The sequence below is a fragment of the Eufriesea mexicana genome, unplaced genomic scaffold (assembly GCF_001483705.2).
Source record: "Eufriesea mexicana isolate 0111107269 unplaced genomic scaffold, ASM148370v2 scaffold87, whole genome shotgun sequence".
Lineage (NCBI taxonomy): Eukaryota > Metazoa > Arthropoda > Insecta > Hymenoptera > Apidae > Eufriesea > Eufriesea mexicana.
The window spans coordinates 177,035-205,023 of NW_016908248.1; the positions used below are offsets into that span (position 1 = coordinate 177,035).

Below are 27,989 nucleotides of genomic sequence, written 5' to 3' on the forward strand. Positions count from 1 at the left end.
CTACACGACCGTTAATTTGTTAAATAAATGACGTAGTTACATTGAAGAACGTCGTAGGCACTGATTACTTAATACCAAGTTTGCATCGCAGGATGTGCAAGATTGAGACGTTACGCGGACCACTTCCACCATGAATCTGATCTTTCAAACGAAATCTCAAAATTGTCGCTTCGGGTTACTTCCTTGTTGGATCGAGTGAACGAAAATATGAGATTTTCAGATGTAAGGTAACTCGAAATAACTCTACGAACGCGATAAATGCTTATTCATACTTTCCATATAATTGACAGGAATTTGAAAGTACGTATGCACCGAGAAGACCTAGGAGACATATTATGCAAATGTAGCATACCATAAGAGCATTCGGAATTTTTGGAACAATTAATTTTCATGTACAGCTAATCAGTATTTTACAAATTAATAATCGTTTAATCGGTACTTCGAAAACTTTTTAATGAATATTGTATCAATAATTCATTGATTCATTGAACAATAATTCAGTTCGGTATAATCGTGAATTGGCATTATGACAATATAAAGCCAAAAGTATGCTCACATAATCGACGATTCATGGAATACACGATGTAAAAGCATCCAAGAACGCGAGCATCGATTATTTGACATCAAATTTACCCTATAGGGGATACAAGAGATACGGGATTAAAAAATTAAGCGAACCACTCGAATGACGGATGACGAATCTAATTCACCAAACGAAAAAATTAAATTAAAAATTAAAAATTAGAAAATTGTCACGTTAGATTCTTTTCTGATAACATCGAATAAATCAAAGTGCCCAATAATAGCAGCACCTAGACACTACTGCAAATCACTAAATAATTAGAGCAAGTCAGAGTCCAATAACTGGATCTAAGGGAACTCGAAGCAATGAGACAAATGTGGCAAACATTTGACTTGGACACCATGGAAAATCATCAAAATTTCATATACCACCGACGATTTTGATATTGAGCAATTGAAACTATAAGGTAACCAAGATTGGGAAATTACTCGGACCACTTCTACGAGGAATTTGGCCTTCCAAATGAACCTTCAATGACTGTCACGTGAGATTTTCATACAACAAAATGACCTAAAAGAAAGAATGCAATAACTGAATGCAAGGGAACTCGAAACGATACGACAAACGTGACAAACGTTTTACCATGGACAATATCTGGAACACGCAGTGGAAGAGCACGAAAAACGCAAGAATCTATTACCTGCCACCGAGTAATTTGCACAGTAAGGTAGGCAAGATGGAGAAATGGCTTGGACCGCTTCTACGAGGAATCTGACCTTCCAACCGAACGTTCACAGAGTGTCGCGTGCGATTTTCTCGCGACAAGGTAAGCCGATGGAAAGAGCAGCATATAACCGAGTGGAAGGCAACTGGAAACGACCCGACGAACGAGGCAAAGGCAAACGTTTCGCGTGAGCGCCATTGAGAGTAGTCAGCGCTCCAATTCGAAAAGTACTGTCACCGTCGCATCCAGCACGCGACACGCGCGTGACGACCTGGAATTTTCCACGTGGGATCGGTACGAGTTGTCGGTGTCGCTGGAACTATCGCGAAGTGGGCTAAAGGCGACCCACATGCGCGGGTCGCCGGCGAACGCGACGCATTGAGGTCGCGGCCGATGAGAAACGAGCGCTTCCGCCCGACAAACGGCTCGAGACGTGTTTGTAGTTTCAAAAGACTTACGCGACCAGTTTCTTATCAGCGACCCAGACTTCCTCGTGCATGAACTTCACCGCTTGATATCGGTAACGAACTTCGTACGAACGGGGCCCTCGATCGTTGCGTGTCCGAGTAACCGGAAGACGAATCGAGCCAACTGTCGATCGGTTGAAAAGGAGAATCCGTGGATCCTAGGGATTTTTATGAAATTTCGGAAAGCAATCGGGCCCACATTCCTCGAATGATCGACTGCCCTGCGGTTTTTGATTTGGACCGAGTTGTTTCAATTCGCGAATATCGGTAATCTCTTATTTTGTCTAACTGAATTTTGGATGGATTATGCCTAATAGGTTGATAAGAATAATTTTGAAAAATAATTTTTCTATTATTTATACGAAAAATATGTATATATCACGTTGAGTGCGGCGCCGATTTTGCTATACTTTCCGCTCAGGCGGCAGCTAGTGAGCACTTGATGCCGAGTGCTCAAGTATACCGAAGGGTATGAGCAGAAGATTACTTTGTTTCACTTTGTCGTTTGGACTGTGAGAATGGTACAGCCAATGCACAAATATACAAATTATAAACAGAAGATAATGGGGTGGGGAATGCCAGAAAGGCAAAAAGGCGATCACCAAGAAACGATCAGTCGAAAAAAGCCACGGAAGTGTAAAGATTTACTTCAGCAGAGGGAATTAAATTTTTACAATATATTAATTGTCATTGATAATTTAACCCTTGACAATGCCAGTCTTACGCACCGATGATGATCAAACGAAAAATTCGCTGTCAGTCCCTAGAATCCACACCGTCCAAACGAAAAGTCTTCTGTCAGTCCCTAGAGACTGACGTCGCCTGAACGGAAAGTTCACTGTCGGTCCCTAGGGACTGACGTAGCACTCAACGTGATATAGACTAACCCTATCTATTTCTTTATAATTATTACGATAAAATATAATATTTGGATTTCTTCGTATTTGAACACTCGAATTACTTGAATTGATTCGAATATTTGAATATCTGAATTTCTCCAATAATTTCATGCACGTATGCAGGTAATTATGGAAATGGTGCAAGTAAAACATTTACGAGAAATTATTTTATCATTTATTTTACGGCGCAGTCATTTAAGAATAAAATTAAACTATTTTTATCGGAATACTAATAAATTGAATAATTAGATGGAGTTAGTAATTTTCTGGTAATTAATTTTTTTAATTCGCGATATATTTAAAGCGTGGAATTTTTAATATTTCGAAATGAAACTTACGTGACTCGAGCCTATAATTAATATATATATTAAAGAACGGAATTTCTATATTCGTTTTATATACGTAGCTTCGCGAACTGTATTACGATTTCTAAGAAATCAATTATGACTATATAATACATCTTCGATATTATCTACAGACTACAATCGCACTGATAGAATTTTTTAATTCTTCGATTGTTCGAATACTTAATTCGAGTGTCCAATGATTTCTCAATGACGTTATCGCGCGAACGATATCGTAACACGATTAACTACACGAAAACGTAATGTTTATAAAGTAAATTACGTTCAATCGAGAACTGCATACATGAAACGACTTTCTCCTTCTTATTAATTTGAATAATTAAATTTCTATATTAAATTTCTATCTGAATTTCTATTCAATAATTTCCATCAAATATGGATTATTCCAGGATCAATACTGTCTATTCTTAAAATTACGATGAAAGTTGCCTAATTAAACCTAAATAAACAAATTACAAATAATTCTCTTTACAAGGAGAATAAACAAAAATAAATCAAGAAACAAGATTAAATGATAATAATAATATCGAGTGAAACTGATTCGATACTTCGTTTTATCAACCACAAGGAGACCACATCTTTCAAGAACGATTCCATTTCGTAAATTAATGGTACTTCAGACTGTCTTGAACCAATTACAATCACGACAGATATACATTTTTGTAAATTCGTTACTCATAAGCACCGACCATTTTCGCAATTCTGTATCTAATTCTACTTTAACCCTTTGCACTCGGGGATGTTTTCGTTACAGGAAAATAGTAATTCGGAGGCTTCCTGCCATAAAGTTGACGATATTTTTAAAAATATAATCTTATAAATAAGAAATCGTTTGCAATTTAAGACGTAGAATTATTTCACTTCGATATTCCACGCATCGTTGAGCAATTGTGAATTTGATATATTAATTAACATCGATCTTTAGAATCTGATTAAATGGCGACTGAGAGGTACCCCTCGAGTGCAAAGAGTTAATAATTTTAATAATACCTGTACTATAAATTTACCGAGTACGAAATTCTGAATCTCAATACAGAAATAGAATTATTTCAAGCTTCATAAGCTATCGAAATATCTCAAAATATTACAGATATCAAAATTCCTCGAGCAACGAAACAATAGAATTTTCTGAACCAATCTACGAACTTGAAAAATCTAACCAAAATTCCTTGTACAAAGATGTTATTATCAAATGTCATTATATATTTTATATATCACATTAGTAGTTCACGATTTATAATTTAATTTTATACAAGACAATTGGAAAAATCTTACTTCATAAACGCTAACTCGGTTACCAGAGCCTGGCTTAAGGCCAGTTTTCACGGTTCACTTTGATCAAACGCAGTGGATTCGAAACTGATACGATAAAATTCGAAGACGAGTGTACACGCGTTTTAGTGAAATTGCTGGATTTAAAAAAAAAATGGTATCCAAGGAAAATACAGCACATACGTGCCAGTGCTCAAATAACACGTGGACGTTTAACGATGGTAGATGAGGAAATTAAAATAAATCCAGAGGAAAACAAGACAGAAGCTGTCTAATCGAGAAATAATATTGCCCGTTTATTCCATCTACACATCGTTACAAGATAGAAAGATAGCACGAATTTATAATATTTTTATTATCTTCGACACATTCACTGCGTGTACCTTTCAAATCCGAATGACACGTAATTTCACGTATGCACGTGATACCGACTCGAATACTATAATTTCTGAAAATCACTTCTGCAATAGCTCGCGAATATAGAGGATGAAACATTTATATACGCAAATAGACGTAAAATTTTTGCGGAAAAATCGACTTTTTTTCAAAGTGGCCTCATTTTACCTATCTTCGATTTTCGCATATTTTTAAAGCCTTATCGACAACGTATATAAGGTATAAACGTACAAACGTATATAGATTTACCGTACGTATATAAAAATTAAAAAGATCTTCAGCTCCCGCCAATTTTCTGCCTCGTTATCGAGGCACTAAGTATACGTTTCTATAACTCAAAATTGTAACCTTTCTTAAAATGCAAAAAGATTTATTTTGTAATCCTATAGTTACTTAATAAAACCTCACAATTTTCAGTGATGGAATAAATACTTTCTTCCAAAAAAATTCCCAAAAGTACGCACGTTCTCAGCGTTCTGCACCAGTATCCTGTCATAAGCGATAAAACACTTTTGGACACTGAAAATTAAGTACCCAAAACAACGAGTCATTTTGCCCACTAGTGTCTACTAGTAGTTATAGCGTTGACAAATTACCTCGATATCAAACCGCCTGGAGCCATTCGAAACCATAACCAACCACGTCAAGCTACTCTAGAAACTCCGTCAACCTTCTCGACCCAAATTTTCTCCTTGGACTCGCAGACACTGCGATTAGAAGGTAATTTATTCCAATTATTTCATTGCCGATCTGACTCGGTCTATAGCACGATGTTCGACCACGACAGGCAGCGCTAATTCGCGTTCGAGTTTAGGTTCGTATCAGATCCGATCGACGAGGATTGAACTTTGCAAAGGCGTGGAAGCGGACACACGATTTTCCGAGAGAACTCTGACCACTTTTCATCGCAAGCGTAGACATAGAAAGCTGTACACGTCTGAGAAGAGATTTCGCAATCACCGGCTGCCAGTTTGCTCTCGTTAGGATTGCCTGACGTCACGCGGCGAATACCTGTCGGTTGTTTACAGAGGTTCCGGACTTTCTGCACTGGCAGCGCGAACGACATAGTAAAACGGCGTAATTTTAGACGAGACCGTGCTGCCAATTTTTCCGACTGAAAATTCGTTCACCGATTACGATAATACGAGCCTGTGCTGCCAGTGTGCTCGTAAACGCGGACGTGTCTTTGAATTATGGCTTGTTCTTACGGTACCCCGGGAGGACGGGCAACTGAATATAGGATAGATGCGTATCAAAGGTTAGTTTCACTTTTTCGATGCACGAGGCGAGTTAGCAGAAGATGGGACAATTTGAGGAAAATTCTTCAACGTTCGATCATCGTATGCAAACATATGTTGGGCCTGTGTTCGCGAATGTGGATAAACCTTTTGCACTCGAGAGGTGACTCTCAATCACCATTTAATCAAATTCTAAAGATCGACGTTAATGAATATATCAAATTTAAAATTACCTAACGATGTGTGCAATGTCAGAGAAAAATAATTCTATGTCTTAATTTGCATATGATTTCTCATTTACCATTTTAAAAATATCGTCCACTCTATGACAAAAAGTCTTCGAATTACTATTTTTCTGTAACGAAAAAGTCGTCGAGTGCAAAGGGTTAAGTTGGGGTGGTTTCGCGTATGGGTAAAGCGAAAAATTATAGTCGATTTGAAGGATCGATTCAATTTCTGAAAGCGATTTCACGTTATTGCAGCGACGTGTGAAGTGTAAAGTATGTAAATCTTTAATAAAAATAAAGAAGCAAAAATATACAATATTCGAACCAAGTAATTTCTAATAAACGCAATTGGGGTGACAAAAATTTTCGACACGAAAATTTGATCGTGTAGTAAATAAAAATGTCAATATTAATTATCGAATAACAACGACTGCGTAAGATATTACCACGCGGTATTAAATGTTACAATTACTACGATTATCACAGAAATTATAAACACAACAATTTTTCTTGTCAATGAACGTAACGAAATAAAAATATTTAAAAAAATATTTATCCTAACCCCTATGGGCACTCCAAAAAGAAAAATTCTAGGAGTATTGAAATTAGCACACAACGATAATAAATATTACAATTACGACAATTACTACAAAGATAAATAACAAACAAAAATTTCCTTTCTCAGTAAATGGAATGAGATAAAAATATCTAGAAAGAAAGATTCCAAAGGTATCGAAATTACCATGGAACGATAATAAATCTTACAATTACTGCGATTATTACAAAAATAAACAACAGACACTAAAATTTCCCTCCTCAGTGAAGAAATCCAGGAGTATCGAAATTATCGTGCAATAATAAATATTACAATTACTAGGATTATTACAATAATAAACAACAAACACAAAGATTTCCCTTCTCAGGGATCGTAGCGAGATAAAAATATCTGGAAAGGAGAAATCCGGACTATCGAAATTACTACGCAACGATAATAAATTTAACAATTACAACCATTATTAGAAAAATAAACAATAAACAATTACTACGACTATTAAAGAAATTAGAAACACAAAAGTCCTCCTTCCCAGTGAACGGAACGAGATAAAAATATCTGAAAAGGAGAAATCCGGTCTATCGAAATTACTACGCAACGATAATAAATTTAGCAATTGGTACGATTATTAGAAAAATAAACAACAAACAATTACTACGACTATTACAGAAATTAGAAACACAAAAGTCCTCCTTCCCAGTGAACGGAACGAGATAAAAATATCTAAAAAAAAAAATGCCGAGGTCGTCGAAATTACCACGCAACCGCGACAAAATTACTTTAACCCGTATGCCTGGCATTTCGTCATAAAGCGGGAGACAGAGATAAAGGCGAATGGTGAAAATACCTCGCACAATCCGTCGACGAGGAAGCCCACGTTGGAGCCGCACGCGCCAACACGATTAATCGAAACTCTGCCGCCAATTTCAAGATCCCGGAATTGGCAGACAGCGCACGCGGCCCTGGAGTATCGATTGCGACGCACGTTTCAGATAAAATAGATTCTATCCTTGAACTTTTGTCCGTGCAAAATGTCACGGCCGTCGCTCGATCGATCGCGCGTCGATAATCGATGCACGCTGATACATTTTTATTTTTCCCCGCCTGTTTGGTAAATAATGGTAATTAACTCGCAGTGAAAACAAATAGTTTTTTAAACTTTCTTCACTATGGTAAATATGCACGAAGGGTGTAAAGGATAGATAGTGTATTATATATCATACCCTTGCACCCCCCTGGCGTTAACATGGCGACGTTGATAATGTTCCAATTGTAATTCGATATTAAAAAAAAAAACTAACCTAACCAGATTATTAAAAAAATTGAATTTTCTGAAATTGTCACCCGTAGCGTTTTTCCTCACAATTTCTGTACGACTTGTTGACACAGTGCTGTTTCTTAGTAATATTTACTCGTCAATAAAATTTTTGTTTAATCTTTCGACGAGTACATAGAGTACGTAGTATATCGTACTTCTTTCTATACATATATATTTTCTTTTATTATTATCTATATGTTTGTTTATTATTTTATCGAACGAAAGCGATGAAATCGAGTACAGCACTCAACAGCGCGTTAACTGATGATGGATTTATCAGATGAGAATGGAAATGTCAATAATACTGACATATTTATTTTGCCTGTACAATTACAGCCTATTACGAGTAATTATAGGTCACCTTTTTTAATCGTTTCTACCGAATTTCTATTTTCCACGCAAATTAAGAATTAAACTATCGTTTTATCCTATGATTCCAGAGTAAATATCGAAACTTAGAAATACGAGAACTTAAAGTAGTTAATGGACAATGCGTTGACCTGAATTCGACGTATTCTGAGTATTAAAAAGCGATTTATGGTCTAATATGCGCAAGAATTATCGTCGTTGCCTGGTTTATTATCACGTATCTTTATCGCCATGAAACTAGGACTGTTACAAAATATTGTAGAAGGAAAAAGTAGCACAGCACGAAAATTAATTTTCTAGTCTTAATATTTCGACAAATGTAAAAACGTCGAGAGTCCCAATATGCGAAAGCATTCGTTTAAAGATTTTCTGTCAATTTCGTCAATACAATCAGTTTCTCGACGATTCTCTGATTTCTGGTACTTTATTATAATTGTATTCGGTCGAAATAACCCTATCCTATCAAAATAACCCTATATTTATATAAATTAAACGCGACTCGATTAAAATTAATTTATTCTTAGAAATATTTAATATCTGGACTGTAAAATTCCTTGACTAGTTACCTGATCAAAGTTACCTGCTTAATAAGACAATTGAGTTTACTAAATTTCCGAAATAAAACGTTTTGAATCAAATTCGCTATTGCAATTATTCGAAAAAGAAAAATTTTACTACCTGACTATTACCTATATATCATATTTCATTTATTTTCTAACCACAGTATAAATTCATAGAATAATACACCTGATGTTCCAGAATTTTACCTGCAAATATCACCAGCTCGTTCTAGGTATAAAAATGATTTTAAATCGATCTACCATGAATCGTCAAATTTATCACCAACTAAATTTCACTACGATTATACCTAATTTTTTAAATTTGAAATCACTTCTGAAATATATTTTCCGTGTTTATTTCATACTAGCTGAAAAATTAGTTGATCATGCAACTACGTTACTATTTTAATTTTTCCTTCGCTATACTAGATAAAAGATTTCCACTTTCCTCAAAATTGAATATAATATTTTGCATTTACATATCAAACGCAGATATGCATGATCTCGTAGTCTTCGTCGATAGTTTTTGTTGAACATCCATATATGCATTCATAGCAATCAATTCATAGCTAATAGCATTTGCATTTATGGACTCGTCGTTATATTTCACCTGCACCTAAAAATCTTCCTAGCAAAATTACTCGAAAAACTTTAAAATACACTATAGTATACTACCATCTATTATTACGACGCCTATTTCCAAACATTTTAGGATTTTTCACGTTCAGAGTCACGCGAACAGTTCATTGGGTAGGTCTTGACCTCAACTATTAATCATTGCCATTTAAAAAGCCACCGATGATCTATGACCCCGAAGAAAATTCCGAACCAATCAACATTACCCGTGACACATTTTTCTATTACGAAAAACAAACAGGTGCACGAGTTATTTTGTTCACCCTGTAGATACACTCGCGTGTGACCTAACATAATTCCTCAACAATAAAATTATTAACGCTACCCTTCGTGTTAATTATTATAACTATAACTCCTTTAATAACATTGGATAATTATAATAGATAATTACCCATCGAATTTTAAGATCCTATTCTTCTCCAACTGATCCTAATTTTCTTCTCGCTTATAATAATCATAATTTTAAAAAATACTAAACGTATACATATACCTGAAGAGACTATACGATACCTTATGTACACTTTGCAATGGTAAACTGAGGTTCTAATCACTCGGTAAAATAAAAGATCGGCTGATCTCTAAGATAAATTTATTTTCCACCGTTTTAACTATGAAACGAGTGAATTAAACATATATCTCTCTTTCTTAATAGTCCTACAAATAGCGGAAAATTATAGATATTTCTAGATATGACACCCGAGTTAAGCTAGCTATTTTATGAATCTTGACACACCGAGTTTGAAAGTTTCACTATCCCTGATTTATCTACACTTTGCAGTAGTAAACTGAAGATCCAATCACTCGGTAAAATAAAAGATCGACTAATCTCTAAGATAGATTTATCTCCTATCGTTTTACTATGAAACAAACGTATTAAAAATATAGCTCTCTCTTTTAATAGTCCTACAAATAGCAGAAAATTACGGATATTTCTAGACGTGACACAGGACCCGAGTTAAGCTAGGTTTTCTATAAATCTTGACACACCGGAGGTCAAAAGGTTCGCCATGACTGCCTTATGTACTAATACATAAGTACAGCTTGCACTAGTAAACCGAGGGACCAATCACTCGACAAAATAAAACATCTCCTAAACTCTAAGATTCTACCTGTCCGGGGAAACACCTTTGAAAGATTGTCGACTCACCATTTTCAGGGTTTCCTCCGGTCTGAGCAGGTAGAACATAGATTGCAAGTGCTGTTGGATGTCGCATCCTGCCGCGGAGACCCTTCTCGAGGGCCTGGCCCTTTCGTTCGGAGGCAAAACCAAGGCTGCGCCCTTGCCTGCGAAGTAACATTCGCTGAGGCTGAAACAGAAAGAGAGAAAAGTCGATTAGTATGGTGAAAAGTTACGGGTGACCTTGGCGCGATGCAGAACTCGCGCGTTTAAAGGGCAGCTCACGTATTTCAGCGGCTCCCGATGCCAATTATGCGAGGCACAGGCACTTAATTCAACATTGTCAGGCAACGGTTAATTGCGAAGAATTTGCTTGCGCTTTTTTCTTACATACGCAAGCTTTCACCTTTCTTCTTTTATTCTTTTATCCTTGCACTGGCTACACGTACCACGAGGTTTATCTCTCCTAATTTGAATTTCGCTGGGTCAGGGGGGAAAGTTTTTATTCGAATTTCAAATACGAGAAATAAGAACCGACATAAGTGGAGCAGTAGTCGATGGAACGGTTATGGCAAGAAAATATAACACGATGATAAATAGGAAAGTAAAATAAGCGATGAAAAATAACGATTTATGGGTAAGTACATTTGATATCATACGAAATTAAAAACCAAAATTATATTTTAGAATTTATTCGTTTATTTATTCTCAATTCAATTGTCAAGTATCAAAATTATCAAAAGGGCGGGTTTCAAATATTTTGCTATTCATTTACATTGAGTCCAGAATTATTTTTAGCGAAATTAGTATTCATCATTATTAAAATAGGTATATAATTATTCGTACCTATTTATTTCATTGCACCATCTACATTATGTTATTATAAATATGGTAGGTTTAAGGGTATACGTCGTAACTCGGCAAATCAAGTGTTAAAAGAATAAATCAAGTGATGTGACAGATCGCTGAATTTATTTGAATAAATGCCACTGTGTTATTAAAGGGAAAAAAGAAAAGGAAGAAAGATATATATTACCACTCGTTCTTCAAACAAAATAACTCATGGCACAGAATTTTTATGGAAACATCCTTTCATCAAATTCGACCATTTATTCCAAATATTGCAATATTCCGAGTTAAAAGGAAAAATGAAATTACTTTGTACGTAAACTAATATATTTCTCTATATTTTACAGCAATTAATCGTTTTCTACCGTTTTGAACTTACAATATTAAACGTAAAAGTTAAACAACGAATTTACACGAGATATAAATGAACATTAATAATTACAAATAATTATTAATTATTAGCTGATTATGATAGTTTATCGATCCATGCCGAATTGCGTAAATGTCAAAACGAAGCTTACCAAGCAAAGAAAATACGGATAATTACCGATAAATAAATGTTAATTATTGGTTAATGCTGGTATACGGAATGATAAGTGAATATTTATGAACTTTAACCATGTCCATGTTAACCACTATCCATGTCGGTCTGAAACATTAATAACGAATTATTTCATCGACTAATGGTGAGGCTGTTTCATTAGCCAATGGCCAGTAGATTAATTAAATATTGCTCGGAAAGTAATTAAGCGAACTTGACGAATTACTTTAATTTTCAGCTGTGACAAACGGTTTTTGCGTTTTACCGTGTAGAAAATTCTACCGACTACTTTCTGGATGATGAATAATCATTCACTCATTTTATCAACGCAGGACTTTGAACCAAGTCACATAAATGAACGTGCAATTAATTAGATGAATGTCTTTAAAACGGAATTCACGCGTTAAGAATCGCGAAAATAGATCTTCTAGAAATAAATCCTGGAATTTTTACGATAAAACACATATGTTTACACACTTGGATTGTTGGATTGATTGTGTAGAAAAATAAAAAATGGAAAGTAAAATACACGATGTACATATATTGGAATACAAAATAGAATTCGAACAACAATACTTGATCTAATGAAAATTTCTTTAGCATCAAATATTATTTCTCGTATATAATGGAACAACTGTTTAAACGATACAGCGCGATACAGTACAAGTTATTTATATTATGTACATAAGTGTTAATCGGTAAAAGTGTAAATTCAGTGAACAATTAAATAATTAACGTGAATACGTGTTTTATAAAAAGAATACTAAAGCTTTGGACATATGTAATATTTTATATCATTTATTCTATAAAGTTATTATTCATGTACTATCTCTCGTAAGTGATACGAAATTATGAAATTTTCATGAGAGAAGTATAATTGACGTGTACTCGGTTATAATTACAAATTTGCACATATCAAACTAATAATACGCTATTTTTATAATCTTTTCACACGCGGAAAGCTATTTCCTACTCCACTAAAATAACGATTCTTAATTAGGGCTATATGGCCTGCCAGAGGGCCCTACACCAAATTTTTCTAGTTACATGAAAATGTTTATAATAGATACTTATAAACTGATTTATAGAAATAAATAAAAGTACAATATACGTATCTTTCTAATAAATTTAAGGCTTTGGAAGATATAAAAAGAATAAGGGGAGTGAGCCACGAATTCAAAAAGTTAGGAAACCCTGCTCTAAAAATAAATATTAATAATATATACGTATCACGAAAATTATAAATATAATTATCGTAATAACTACGAATCGTAGATCATTCTCTTGAGTTAGATCCAAAACACAAGTCGAGTCTCTGTACTTCTGGATCACGCATCAATTCGTTAGGACGTTGTCGCTGATGATGCTTTCGGTGTCAACGCGAGGGACTGTGGGCCCCGGTCGTCCTGTGTACCGGTTCGCGTACACGATCGAGGTATGGGTCCTGTAGTCTGGCGCTCATGACGTGCCTACGGTCAGACCTCATGGGATGATTCCATAATTGGTTTCTCCCCCATGTGGTAGGGGCACGGAGCTGCCTGCCTGGCTACTAGGCCTCACTGGACCCACGAGTACCATCAGTTCACCAACGACCTTTGTTCTCGAGTAAGTCATGTTCAGGTTAACTTTCGTATCAATTTTTATTCCTTCGTATCTACTACATTTTCTTTCATCCTAATTTACAAAAGGTAGAGTCGTTCAAATATTAGCGTTGCGAAAATAGGGTATTAAAATATAGTATGCCTAGCCGAAATCTCTTTTATAGGACGATCGTTGAAAGGCCCCTAAGGCCAGGGACTCTACCTGTAACCATCTCCACGAAGTGGGTTTTAGTTATTGGTATTCATCGATTCATCCATCTATAATTGTTGCAAGTATTTTCTGGGACTTTTTTAGAAGATTACTTCAGAAATTGGAGGACGTTAATGTGGATGAAGTTTGAGTGATTTCAGACAATGCAGGGAGCCACGAAACGCAGGACATCCGTGACGATGTTGGTCAGAGAAGGCACACTTTACTTGTTCTACCCCCATATTCTCCAACTATGAATCGCATCAAAGAAATCTTTTCCAAAGTAAAATTTTGTGCAAGAAACTGTTACTTCTACAAATTGTTATAATTGTTACATGAATATGTATGTCAAGTTAACAGCAACAGCTGCAGAGAAACCATTATAATCTAGGCTATGTACACACAATTAACGTAATTATAATAAATATCTAATACATATACATCCTTTCAGTAAAATTTTGCATTTCTTACTGGCTAATATATATTTTATGTGTTTTTACAAGTACTTGAGTTGCAAGAGTATGAATTTGATATGGGAAAGGGTGAATTAAAAGTGTAAAACCTGTATTGAAAACACCATAGAGTCCGGCGTGGAAAACGAAGGCGGCACGATTAGAAGAGCCGCAGGCGCACGTGTCGCCTCGCGAGAAGCACAGAAGCCGGAAAACTGCATTCTCATTGCAATGAGCATCGCGCGCGAGCCGGACGCACATGGCATTTCGCGTACGTACACTCGTAAGCTTCCGGTGGCGCGCGCGCACGCGCCAGCGCCACACAATGGGAAGTTTCTCTTTCACGAGGGTAGCGATTACACGCGTGTAACCGGAGAAAAGAGAAACCTGAAAATCTATCTTCGACGGCGCGCTCTTTCACAATCTTCGTTATCGAGAGCTGTGACGATTACTTTCACACGATAAGGGACCAGCCGCCGTGACGGAGGGCAATTAACGACGGTGGCCTTATTAGCAAAACTGGAGCGAGTTGATTTCTCTGTGGTCATTTTCGCGCCTATGCATCCCTCCCACTCCTGCCACCAAGTGACTCCCCACTCCTCGAGATTCAAAGAGTTTTCTGCAAACTAGGGCCGAAAATGCGTGGCATTTTTAAGAATTTTTTTTTAAAACACCATGACACTTTTCGACACGAAGTTTTCGCTGGCTTATCTGTCCGTGTTTTGGGAATATTCGCAATTTTTTTCGACAAGAAATGGAAGAAATTGTAAGAATTATATAACGATATATACAACAGGGTTCAAAAAACGGAGTATAGCGGCTGAGATGATTGGGGCTGTTCTGCTCATCGAAAACGAACAACTAGAGAAGCATTGTGATTAGCAAAGATGCAGTTATGGTTTGAGATAAGGAAAAGAAAAAATCTCGAAATTTGAAAAAATGACGACACTTTGAAGTTGATATGTCCTTCTATTTCTTCTGCATTTCGAGTAATGAAAAAAATATAAAAACTTATTGAATCTGAAAATCCGAAATCCCAACTATAAAGACATATCATCTACATAATCTGTTGAAATTTGAAATCAATCGGTTAATTAGAATTTGAAATATCGTATCAACCAGTTCAACGTAGCACGAGTTCAACATCTGTGTACTCCCTAATATTTAATCAATCTGCAATTTCATGACCCTAAGGTACAAAATTTTTATCAGTCATCAACGAAGCAACTGCAGTATGAATGTATATAATATATTTTAAACGTAGTAACCGTGAATAACCAAAATAATGACGCCACTGATGTCTCCCTTGCTTCGCAGTTCTTCACTCGCTGTGTTCACGTTAGGACACTTATAATTTCGTTAATTTTACGAATTTCATGGAACATTTCATTACATAAACTTGCACGCGTATTTGAAAATGTATAAGTTGGACGAAAATGGGAAGAAAAATCGGTATTCTTGACCCGGATTTATAGAAGACCCTCTTCTTAACCCTGGGATCTCGACGGAACCTGGACTGGTCTCAGCCGAGATTAGACGACGAACGCTGGATTTCTAGGTGAAACGTGATAGATGAGAATTTCATGGAAACGACACGGGTGGAAACGGACGATGAGAATCCATAATTTACTACGCGAACGTTAGATTTTTCAGCGGTCATTAATGAACATGGTCTTTTTGGTCGAAGCGCGGGTAACGTCAGGGAACGAGCCTGTCAGAGGAAGATTTATCACGCGGAATGCGTAGCTAATTTTGAAATCAATTATTTTTATGTATCATCCGACCTCATCTTCCGAACACGGTGATCGATCCTCAAGGAAAAAGTTACGATTCGCAGAATAGCTCTGGGGGGTTTCGAGATCCATGATGACTTGGACTTTTTCTTTCTTTTTGCCTTTTTCCCTACTTTATGCTGAAGTATACGTGACTGTCATGGAGTTCGATTTAGAGTAGATCTAATTCATTCGCTAATTAACTAACGTCGGTAAGTAAATTCTACTGCTGGTAGTCCAGGCTGACCATACTCCAGTTCTTTGGAGCTGATGAAAGACGTTTCATAGGAGGAATGCGATGAAATAATAAGGAAACGAAATCATGCGTGTAAAATGGCGTATTATAACGATATGTATATTGCAGATTCAAATGAGGATGGAAATGGTAGAAGAAATAGAAGAGGAACACTGTTTTCTTGATATAAGGTGCATCATGCTATTGCATTTTTTAAAATTATATTATTAAATTTATTTGCATACGTAATAAGTACTAAAAAACGTACAAAAGTTACCAGTATCGAATGAAATTTAATAAAATTTCAAACTGACCAAGAAAATTAAAGATAGCAGAAATATCTTGTTTGGATAACACAATTGTGTCGCAAACAAAAAGAAAAGGTTTAAATATCCTAATAACTTTTACTTTTTCGAGCATAATTACACTTGTCAGATAAATAATTTCTTAATTAATAGGATTTGAGCTATTTATGCTAATTCGAGAACGATACAGGTAGAGCTTGAAGTTCACTCGAGTGACATTGTTTACTTAGGTTTGAGGAAATTAATATAACGAAGATTTTAATTATGACCTCAGTATTGTATTATTTCTAGTTAAATATCCTAATTTTGTTAATCTATTTAATCTTTAAAATTTCGTAACTTTATTAATGTTAAAGAACTTAAGTTTAATGTTGCTCCATGCAGGATTAAAATTAGAAACAGGAAAAGAGGAAGAAGCAAGTAAACTACGACTTAAACTAAAAAATTAAACATTTGGAAAATTTGTATTCCTTACTGGTGCACTAAAGTGAAAATATTCATTGTACTAAAGTAAACTCGTCGAAAATACACCGCAGTCCTTGACCGAAAATCTCTTTCCGTCTCTTGTCTACAAACTTGATTTTCCTTCATTTTTTACAATAATAACAAGGCGTGTTTTGAAAGCAAAAAGAAAAGAAAATAATTATACAAACTTTCATCATTTTTATTAATATTGTCATAGAATAAAAATTTCCATATTAATACAACTTTGCTCATTAATAAAATTCTTTCATTTTTTCTTTTCTTTTTCTTTTTTATTTTTTTTTTTAAGACTTTCTTTCTATAAAATAAAATTCTTCAATAAATGACTAACATTGTGTGCTTTTAATCTTTTCACTCGAAGATAAAAATGGATCGACGATAGTAAGAAACATCTAATATTCTGATAGCTAATAGGAAAGAAAGCTCCGTTTTCAATTCTTGTTTATATCACTGTACGTACCCGTTCACACAAATGGTTGGAACCCCTGCTTTTTCCTTCGCAGGGGTGTCTTTTTCAGACTGCTCCGTAATGGTGCGCTCTTCGAACAACTTTCGCAAACGATACCCAGTACAACAGTCACTCTAACGATGTAAATCCTCGCCACCACCGATCCAAACCCACCAAATCCAAAATAAACCCCAAAAATCCTCTATCTTCCGCGATCAGCAAATTTCAATATAAAAAATACCTCTTTCCCAAATTTCTCAAAAATATACTATCAATACCCTCAAAGGAGGCTTGTTTACAGAAAAGCTTAATAGGAGAATTATAATAAATACTATTAAAAAAAGATCTGCAGGAAAAGTATAATAAATACTACCAAAAAATATCTATATATAAATTATGCTAAATACTATCATAAAATATCTATAGAAAAATTATAATAAATAATATAATCTTTGAACAAAAGATCTATAAAAAAAACATCATGATAAATACTACGAAAAACAGAGTTATCACAATTTTATTAGCGATGAGAAGAAATTCGTGCAAAGAATCACGAATGATTTTGAAATAAAATTTTCGGACGAAATGAAATACTGAGCGGAAATTTGAGAAATTCGGTTCTCGCACGCGTCGATCACAAGTTTCCTCGAGCATGAAACCGCGAACAGAGTCCGGCTGGCACGCGCGATTAGGCCGAGGGACGACGAGATACTAAAATCATCTCGAGACTCGGACTAGAAACTGCGAAACCGCGTCGCGTGGGCGCGTCTTCGCGAGGCGGACTTTTGCAGCTCGTATTATTAGCCCCTGAGAAGATTGTGCATTCTGCTTGTCGCGCGTTTTCGCCTTCCGAAGCGGAGGAATTCGTGGAAAACAACCATCTATCCTGTGCAAGTGAAATCTTTGCCCTTTGTACTCTTCGTCCCACCCTGATTTTCCATTCTTACCGATCATTCAACCAAATTTTCACAAATTCGACTACCGTTTCGTGTGCGTTGGCAGAAATTGGCCAATGTTAGACCGAGTTGTTAAGGAAAGGTTTTCGAAGAAAAGTACCGATACAATATCGGTAAGTATCCGTAATAAAACAATCACGATAAAATCCGAGAAATGGAAATATCCTAATAAGACGTCACATCGCTATGTAAAGATAATAATATCTTTATACTTTGATTTACAGGTTAATTTTTCGGTTTCCCTATTTCGTTATAAAATTGTCAACAATTTTTCAAGTAAAGATGAAGAAAAGTGAAATTTTATTCTAGAATATGTTATATACAGGGATACCTTTGATGCCCTACCATTTATGACAAAATAATTTTTCATTAGTTCTCTAATAACTGAACAATTGGAATGATTAATGTGGTTACCTTGGATGGTCGATGCTGTGTAGTGCATGGCAATAATCATGACATATTTCTAAGTTCATTTCACTCTCTACTTTCATCAAAAAATGTTTTTCATCTCATGAAAGCGTATCAGTTCAAATAATCTGTCTGACAGATCTGAAAGAAGCAAATTTTAAACTGTTTTAAATCAATTAGGAATTTAATATGATTCGCAATTTGTGCAAACAGTATGACGCAGTAAGAAGAAAATTCCAAGATTATATCAATAAAATTCGAAAACAATTCAGCGATATGTACGATTTTTACGTCAAACGTTTATTGCAGATACGAGCCGCAGTGGCGCTAGTGAGTTAAATGGGAAATGGACTTATTCGTGAAAGGGTTAAATTATCACAGAAAAGTGTATATTTCGTGGAATAAAATGAAAATAAGATGTACAGTCTGGCTCGACAAGGAATGGCAAAGAGTTAGCTTCGAATTAAGTTAAGATTTCCTGAGGCTTCTCTAGCACAGAGAGGAAGGCCATCATGGGGGTTTTAATGGGTAAAACTCCCCTAAAGGGTGAGGGGTATCTCTGTAAGATTTCTCAAACGAAAGGGAAAAAAAGAAAAAGGAAAAAGAAGGAAAAAAGAAAAAGTGGGTTAGGACCCATGGAAACGTAGCCTATTCGATAACCTAACCTAACCAGCCAGTATCGAAAATTGGCCAATATCCAAATTGGCCAATTTCTGCCATTGTTCTTTTCTAAGCGCGACGAGGAAAACTGGTTTACCGATTTTTATACCGGAACAGGGATACGAATAGATACAGGTATGATTGATGACGAATTCTTTGGAAAAGTTAATGACTTTGGAGGTCTGCAAGAAGCGTGCAGCCAGGGGGTAATTGATTTGATATTGGCTATATAGGAAGCACTCGGTCGGTAATGACTGAACATTATCCGAGAATTTGAATTCGTATAAGTTCTTCCTGAGAAGTTGTACCGATCAATATTCTTATGCAAAAGGTGAAAATGAAAAATGATTTGATAGCTGTCGGGTATATCGTGAATTTTATTAGCGGGGACAGATTATAGGACGTACTTCGGTTATTCAGCTCGTTTATTTTATTTAGAAAGTATTATTACTTTGCTTGCGTTATTAATCTTCCGTTTTACAATCATATTGTACGATGCGATATTATGTATCGTGCGTTAAAGAGATCTTTCGATTTATTCTACTATTAATCTTTAATACGAACGGTTAATAACGCGAATATTATTATTACTATCTATTATCACTAACATCTCTCATTTTTCGACACGCGATAAGTGCACTTTATGTAGGGTACGGTTGAAAATATCGTGCAAGCGGACAGGTAATTTCTTATACGAGAATAAATCAAACGCGTAGAATGAAATTTCGAGCGGAAATTAGTTTTCTGAAACAAAAATACATATATTTATATATTTTTAAGAAATTTGTTTAGACCCATATTACATTTTTTAAGTAAAATGCATGTTTGTATATGAACCAATTTGACGATACAGGGAATTTTTATTAATTCCATTATTTTAATCAATTTAAAATTCACAAATGGGTACTTGTACGTTGATATAGGTGGACTTTAGAAATTATTTAAGAAAGCATAGAAGAAATAAAAATATTTCATTCTGTATTCATTAAATTGTACACCTATATACTCTGTGATATTGGAAATATTAGAACTAGTAATTTATAATGTACATATAAACGATGTATATGCACATTATAGTGATTACAATTTGATATCGAACAAATTGAACATATATGTAACTGCGTTTTCATATCAACAGAGATAAACGTTAATTTTTTAGAAAGAAATAAGAAAAATTTGTAGCTAATCATTCAGGATGGTAAGTGCGTTAAAATGAATCTAACACTCGAAAAAACAAATTTTATTCTTTACTTCTGACCCAGTTTGACATAAAGAATCACATCCTGTACGCCCGCACAATACTTTCAGCCACACCCTGTATTTACACGCGCACTGACTTTCATATTACTCAAACAATAAAGACAATTTACTTTAATACAAATGCCAATTTAATTAATAATAGTAATAGAGAGTCCACCTATTAGAAAGTGCCATTTAACCCTTTCAGTGCGAAATGAAAAGGTTGAACCTAAGCAGAAAGTGTCATGCCAAGTCGACGTGGCTCGATGAAAATATAATTTCACGATGTTGGATAAAAGTACTACAAAAATTTAGTTTTAAATGATAAACGAAGAAAGTGTTTTAACGTTTATTGAAAATTATATTAATCAAGCTCAGCGAATGATTCCTAATTTCTTTCGATATTCGACGATATTAAATTAAACTCGTCATGCGAGTGTATTTATTAATTTTAAATTTATAACTAACAATATTAAATTGAATAATTTTAAAATCGTTTTATAATGAGTAAAATTTACACGAGTTGTAAAAGCTTCTACAATTTTATCACGAATGAGGTAGACATATAGAATCCAATTAAAATTAAACGCTTTTCCCGCGCAGAATTTTGAATAATTAAATAAAGATATTAATGACGTTAATCTGAAGTCCTGACAAAAATTTGAAAAGTATTTTAACCGAAAAATAAAACGAGCGATTAAAACGGTTAAATTTTATTAAATTTAAATTTTAGATTATGTTAAATAATTAAATTGAAGTGTACTTTATAATTAATCTCTAAGATTGTGTGATTAATAATTATTAATTTTTTTTTTTTTTAATTTATCGACTTGGATTAGGAATTAAATATTAAAACGACGTCTGCATAGGTGTAAAATATTCCAAAGTCAGAGATCCTCAATGGTCTTTAGAGCATGCACAATCTATTTTAGTTTCATCACGCGATATTTTTACACCTTTGAATATGCTGATGCTCAAAATATCAAGTGAAACCGTGCAGTTAACACCATGAATGGATATCACTGAAACTCGATAAGCTTGCGAGAACTCGTGACACAGTGCTGAAACGCGAAAAGTATATCTACCAATGTGAGGATACCATACTTTTTTTCTTTTTACTATCTTTGACTACGAGTGGACGCAAATTTGTTTCGATAAATAAATTAATTAATTTAAAATATACTTAAAATAAATTTCAAATAAATATTCAAGCAAAATAGAAAATAAATATCGACCAACTGAAAATAGATATTCGAGTAAAACAATAAATAAAAGTCGACGAATTGAAAATAAATATTCGAATAAAATAAGAAATAAAAGTCGAAGAATTCAAAATAAATATTCGCTTAACGAGTGTATCAATTAAAGTATCAAAATATTGTCTTTTCGACGTGAACTGAATTCTCTTTCAACTGCAGCGACCTAGATCAGACCATACGTCTCGAATTTTCATTCTAAAGTAGGAGAGCGCGTTACATTCATTTATTGTACGTTATTCGAGTACACCAAATTTACAATCAATGGTAAACAGACGTGATTTCAGAATCGATCACAGAATTACATCCTAACGTCACTCTGAGAGCCTTTCCACCAGCGTTGAAATTACTTCTTGGAAGACGTTTGAAGAATCTAGGAAATATAGAGTCAAGTAGAGTTCAAATCCCACGAGAGTGAAAAGCCAGACTGGAGCATGTAATGTGAAAATGTAAATCCAAGTAAAAGTACATCGATGAACCAACGACAGTCTAAAATAATGGAATTATTTTATATTTCTGTATCATTGAAAATTCAAATTTAATAACGCGTACATTTGATGCACATTTATAATTAAAGCTGCACTTAATTTGAATTTCGACGCACTTATTCGTCATGGAATATTTAATGAAATTATTTGAAGCATTTGGAAAATTTGATGGAATTTTTTCAATGCGCATTATTTGTCAAAAATAATAGGAAATGTCGGCAGTATAGAAGTGATAATGACCGTTTTAATGAAAGCAACTTTAGCCAATTTAGTTAATAATTTGATAGTGGTCGTTTAAACGAAGGATATAGCGAAATTGAGCTGATTATTATACCAGCATAGTAACAAAATTTGAAAGATGCTGTTCGAAATGGCAATTTTCAAAATACCATTCTATCCATAAACATTAATGAATTCTTTTATTACTATTAAGAAATATTCTTTGGACGGAGAATAATTTTATAATAAACTCCTACTATGTCATTTTAAATACTAACAAATCAATAACGTTACTCCAAAAATGAACGTCTCCGAGGTGACAAAGATCCTGCAATATTTCTCAGCACAAGGACCTTATTTTATTAGCAAACCAACGAATTAATTAACGTTACATAAACTTTGCCTGGAATCGAGCAACGAATCAGAATATTCCTCTATTTTCTCAAAAAGCGAGATGCAAAACAGGAATATTCAAGCGCAGCCACCGACAAGCGAGTTTTAGTCAACGTGAGGAACGTAAATGGCGAATCGCGTGAATCGCGAATCGCAAAGAGCAGACATCCCATAACCTTTCGTAACAGAAAGTGTGGTAAGTGTAACAGAGCGATTTGCGGGATAAATTCGTCGGGTGTACGATAGGCCTGAGCAGATAGATACAAATGGAGGGAAAGGGCGATGATGTCATTTGACACGAGTGGCAGGGCCCCGGGTCGCGCGAAACGTCTCGACACCGGTGAATGTGCATCCGAGATCGCATCTGCAATTGTCATCGGGCTGCGACGGGGACCTTTCGAGCAGAATGCAATTCGCATAACCCCGTTAAAGTGTGTCACGTACCGGTACACGTTGCTCGTGGAGCAACGGACAGCAACGGGCAGCCTGATTTTACGCTTGGTTACCGCCACGTGAGAGCCTCCCAGTGCCTCTCCGTTCTCCAACGTTTGTCCAATTTATTTTTTCCTCGCGTCACGAAACCATTTTCGACGTGTTAAGCTGATAAACGGATTTAACTCCGATCCATAGTAATTTTCTATTGATTTTCTTTTTGCCTTTTTCACGATTTCCACGATAAATTCACATTCTTCAAGGGCAGAATAAATCAAATTGTAATGATGCGAAAAACACTGTGAATCTGTTCGTTAACATTAGGTTTATGCACGTTTCCTGTATACCTATTTCTATGGACACCCGTTAAATTGGCAAGTAAAGGAAACCATATAAAGAAGGTATACTTATTTGTGTTCTATCAACTCCATAATGCTGGAATATTGTTACCATTTGTGGTTAAATTGGATAAATTACTTATTCACCATTGAAACCATTCTAAATAGTAATCTACAGATAAAATTGTCTAATAATGGTAATCACATTTATTCGCATGACTTTAAGGTTATTCGTCTTTTTATAGAAACACCCTATGAAAGTTGTTCAATAATTTCGCACAAGAATTTCATGGAAGAATCGTTTAAAAATTCCAACGGATAGAAATTATAGGGATTAGAGTTTAGCAAATATTTTCTTAATCCCAAGTATCATAAATCCGAGTTAAAATGTAATAGTTTCTGTCGCGTCGCGAAAGAGATATGCAATCTAACGTGTAGCAGCAAACTATTATATTCAACTTTATTAGATAGTATGCAGTAATAGTCGTTTCTCGTTTACTGCAGTTACAGATATATACAGGGTGTCTGTCTGATAAAATAAACGCTTTCGATTCCAAAGAGACAACGGTGGTGTACTCGAGTGCAAACCAGTTCTAAAGATCCATTGAGATTATAGTCCTACTACAAAGTGATGTTTATTTTGCCAATAGAGAAAATAAATCTTTCTCCTTATCGCAAAATTAATCGTATTAAAAGTGGATTGCGAAGAAGAAGAAAAATTCTTTCTGATTAATCTGTAAAAACTATGTATCCTATGGCGTAACTGTCGTGAAAGAAATCGATCAAAATTATCTACAAGAAACGAAACAAAAAAAAAACAAGAAAAAAAAAATAAAAAAAGGTATCGACTACGGAAACAGTTCTGTTTTCCTTCCTCCTGCTTTTATCAATGTACAACATGTAACATACCATGTCCACGGATGTAATCGACGCGAACTTCCGGTAAATCGGACGACGAGTAGACCGGAAATGACAGGCCGGACGACCACTACTAGCACAAGGTCATTAATGATATGCTTTTCATACATCTCCGAAAAGACTTTGCAAAAATTAGAATTCCCTCCGACAATGAATATTCCGCAATCCACTAACGCAATACACTCACCAACATATTACTTCAATATAGTTCTTAATAGAATTTGTCGACTGTGACGTGGCATCAATTTCAAATTTCGAGTCACAGCTCGCATTTTGAAATATATTATGAAAATAATTAGCAAACAAAATTTGTTTAAATTGCTTTTTGGGATACATTAAAATAAAGAACCTAAAGTAATAGAGAGTTATTAGAGAAAAAATTGAAAATGAACCAAGTATACACAAGATTAATATACGAGTATGTTGCCCTCGCTCGAACTCAGTATTTGACACACGAATTTATTAATATTGCATTCAATTATCAATTAATTAATCTCTATTATTTTAGAAATTCCAATATTTCTATTAACTACTAACATAAATTTGATTCGTAATCACGTTTTTCTTTAAAAAGATATACTGCTATTAGATTACTCGAGAGGCACTGAAAATGATAGAGCGTGGTACTATTTTGACTCACACTTGTACAAAATGTAAAGAAATCAGCTAAATCGGTGGAGTGTACCCTGATCTGCATAACTGCCCAAAAGAAAAGAAAATGAAACTTTCTTCTATGAAATTTTGATTTTAATATAAATCGTGGAATAAAAGTATCCAAATTACGCTGAAGTTGTCCAGTGATAATCTCGACACTTTCGATTGCCACTTTTATGCCACTTAATCGAACTCTCGTTTTTTCCCGCTCTTTTGCCTCGGCATAAACAGCGTAAGAGAGCAAAAAGAATATTTTCGAAACCGGTCTTGCCACGAAGTTCAATGGTTCCAACGCCTTGGATCCGCCGCGTTCAGCTAAGGTAAGGTAATTATAAATGAGAAAGATACAAATCGTTAACGTAATTCCGTTGAATTGCGCGTGGTTTCACGATAAACCCGGTCGTACTTTCCAGCAATTTAAATAATCAGTTCCAGTGACTCGATATGCACGAAGATGCAATTGCATCCACGCATCTCGTTGCGCGGAGAGGTTAGAAAAATTGGCGCGGAAATGCCACGTATGCGCGCGCAAGTTCCAGAGTACGGCCTCGCGCGGTCTTTCCGTGAACTTACCTTTGAAAGTTCCGACCGAAATTATTTATACGTGTCTTCGACGATTCGACGCGAAATAAAGGAAATACCTTTGCCTTACAAGGTGAAAAGAATGTATCGTCAAGTACGTATTATTAATTCATGAGATTATTTATGACCGTCAGTGTGTAAATGTTCTGTATGAATGTAAATCTTCTTAATGGAGGTTTGACGTCAACTGTGATAATTTTCAGATAATTATAAAGATACGTGACCCTCGACTTTAATTTCTTTTTCATATACATTAAATTTCATATTTCGAGATAGCGTGGTATTATTTTTTAGTTCTGTTTGGAGGACACGTGATCTTTTAATAAGAAAATATTAGGTTACAGGAAGGCAATGAAATTTGTCGTGGAACTTAACGCAAGGAAGATGAACCTACCGAGGAAAATCACGTTACTCATGGAACGACTCAATAATCATGCTACGAATACCTTGCAATCAATTCGATGGATGCAGAGAATGCATAATATTGCAACTAGAAATATCACGTTCGCGTAACACAGGTTCTACTTTGCTAATAAGCACAGAAGTGGAGCAGAAATTCGATTGGAAAAAGATGGTATTATAGATGACGTAAAGGAGAAATTATCAAGTACAACACAGCTGAATTTCGCCGCGAGATAAATCAAAGGCCGATTATTCGATAAATCTGAACCAACACGAACTTTCTTCACCGACACAGAAATCGAGCGCGCCTCTGGCGGCACGAATCGGTAGCGCATGCGCGCCGGTGCACTTCCAGGCGCATCTGCGTCGATCTTACGATCGCTTTCACCGGGGCCGTGATTCCCGATGACGCAACGACGAGCGATGAACGGGAAAAGCGACGTTTAACGTAGAGAAAATTGCATCCAGCGCGGAGAAGAAAGAACACATCCAACGAGGCACTGGAAGCCGGCCAACTAGAGCGGAAACGACGAATGCGACCAGGGGCGATCGTCCATTCGTTGGTAAATAAAAACGTTTCGAAGCCTTTCGATTCTCCGTGGACAGGAAAGCAGGGAAAAGCGTGAAGCTGGCAGGAAAAACGACGCGCCAGAAACGCGGGACAATGAAGAGATTGGCCTAACCGACGATCGTGGGTCGGCTTCTTCGAAGGAGAACACGTGTTTCTCTGGCTCGAACTTTAGTCTCGCGCAGACCAGCTGAACAACGAACCGGTTCCACGTTTCACCGTACGCCTCTTCTCGTCTCGTCTCTTCTCGTCTCTTCTCTTCTCTTCTCTTCTCTTCAGGGACCCATTCGAAACAGGACGACAGATGTCCCGAGCTTCTCTCTACCTGCTCTCCGAGGATCCCGATTTTAAATCGCGACTCAAAGAAAGAGGACTCGAAAGGCCTTCAGAGGAGGTAGAGAGAGTTGGCAGGATTTCAGCGAAGGGATAGACTCGGCCCGTGAATGAGCTTCCATTTGGGAACCTGGCCGGATTGTTGCTGGATTATTCGAGGTGGTTATTGGACGTGTTCTTGAAGATAGGATCGTTCGACGAGATGCCTGATCAAATTGTACGAGAACTTGCCAGATGAGGGAATAGCGAGACGTGATATTTAAAAATAGCTTACATTTTTTGATTTTATATCATTCCATTAGGATGATCGGAAAGTGGTGTCGGATTTTTGCAGGGGACCATGTCACCTTTTTTCAGTACGAGGCAATATTCCCAACTGGAATTATTTATTACTGAATAAAATGGTCAATATATTATTCGATAGACCTATTCTTGTTTGAAATAAAATGATTATTATTTTACAAAAAAGATACTGATATTATTCTATATAATTTTAACGTTCAAAATATAATTCATGTTATATTTTTATAAAAGGAAGGAAATGTGAAGACTGATACTGATACTAATTTCAAATACACATACCTACATGCGACTAATTCTAAA

The 27,989-nt window shown here is 35.5% G+C and overlaps 1 protein-coding gene across 4 annotated transcripts in view; it reads right to left on the reverse strand.

Annotated features, from left to right (window-relative positions):
- Nucleotides 1-27,989, reverse strand: part of ssh (Protein phosphatase Slingshot) — a 256,624-nt gene that overhangs the window by 157,517 nt on the left and 71,118 nt on the right. For 3 of the 4 annotated variants that reach the window (XM_017910247.1, XM_017910242.1, XM_017910244.1), the window contains one exon: nt 10,695-10,854. In XM_017910247.1, the coding sequence (XP_017765736.1) occupies nt 10,695-10,733 (39 nt within the window). In that variant the 5' untranslated portion in view covers nt 10,734-10,854. Of the gene's footprint in view, nt 1-10,694; nt 10,855-17,552; nt 17,636-27,989 lie in introns of those variants that run through there. The other variant, XM_017910248.1, reaches the window with a different exon arrangement.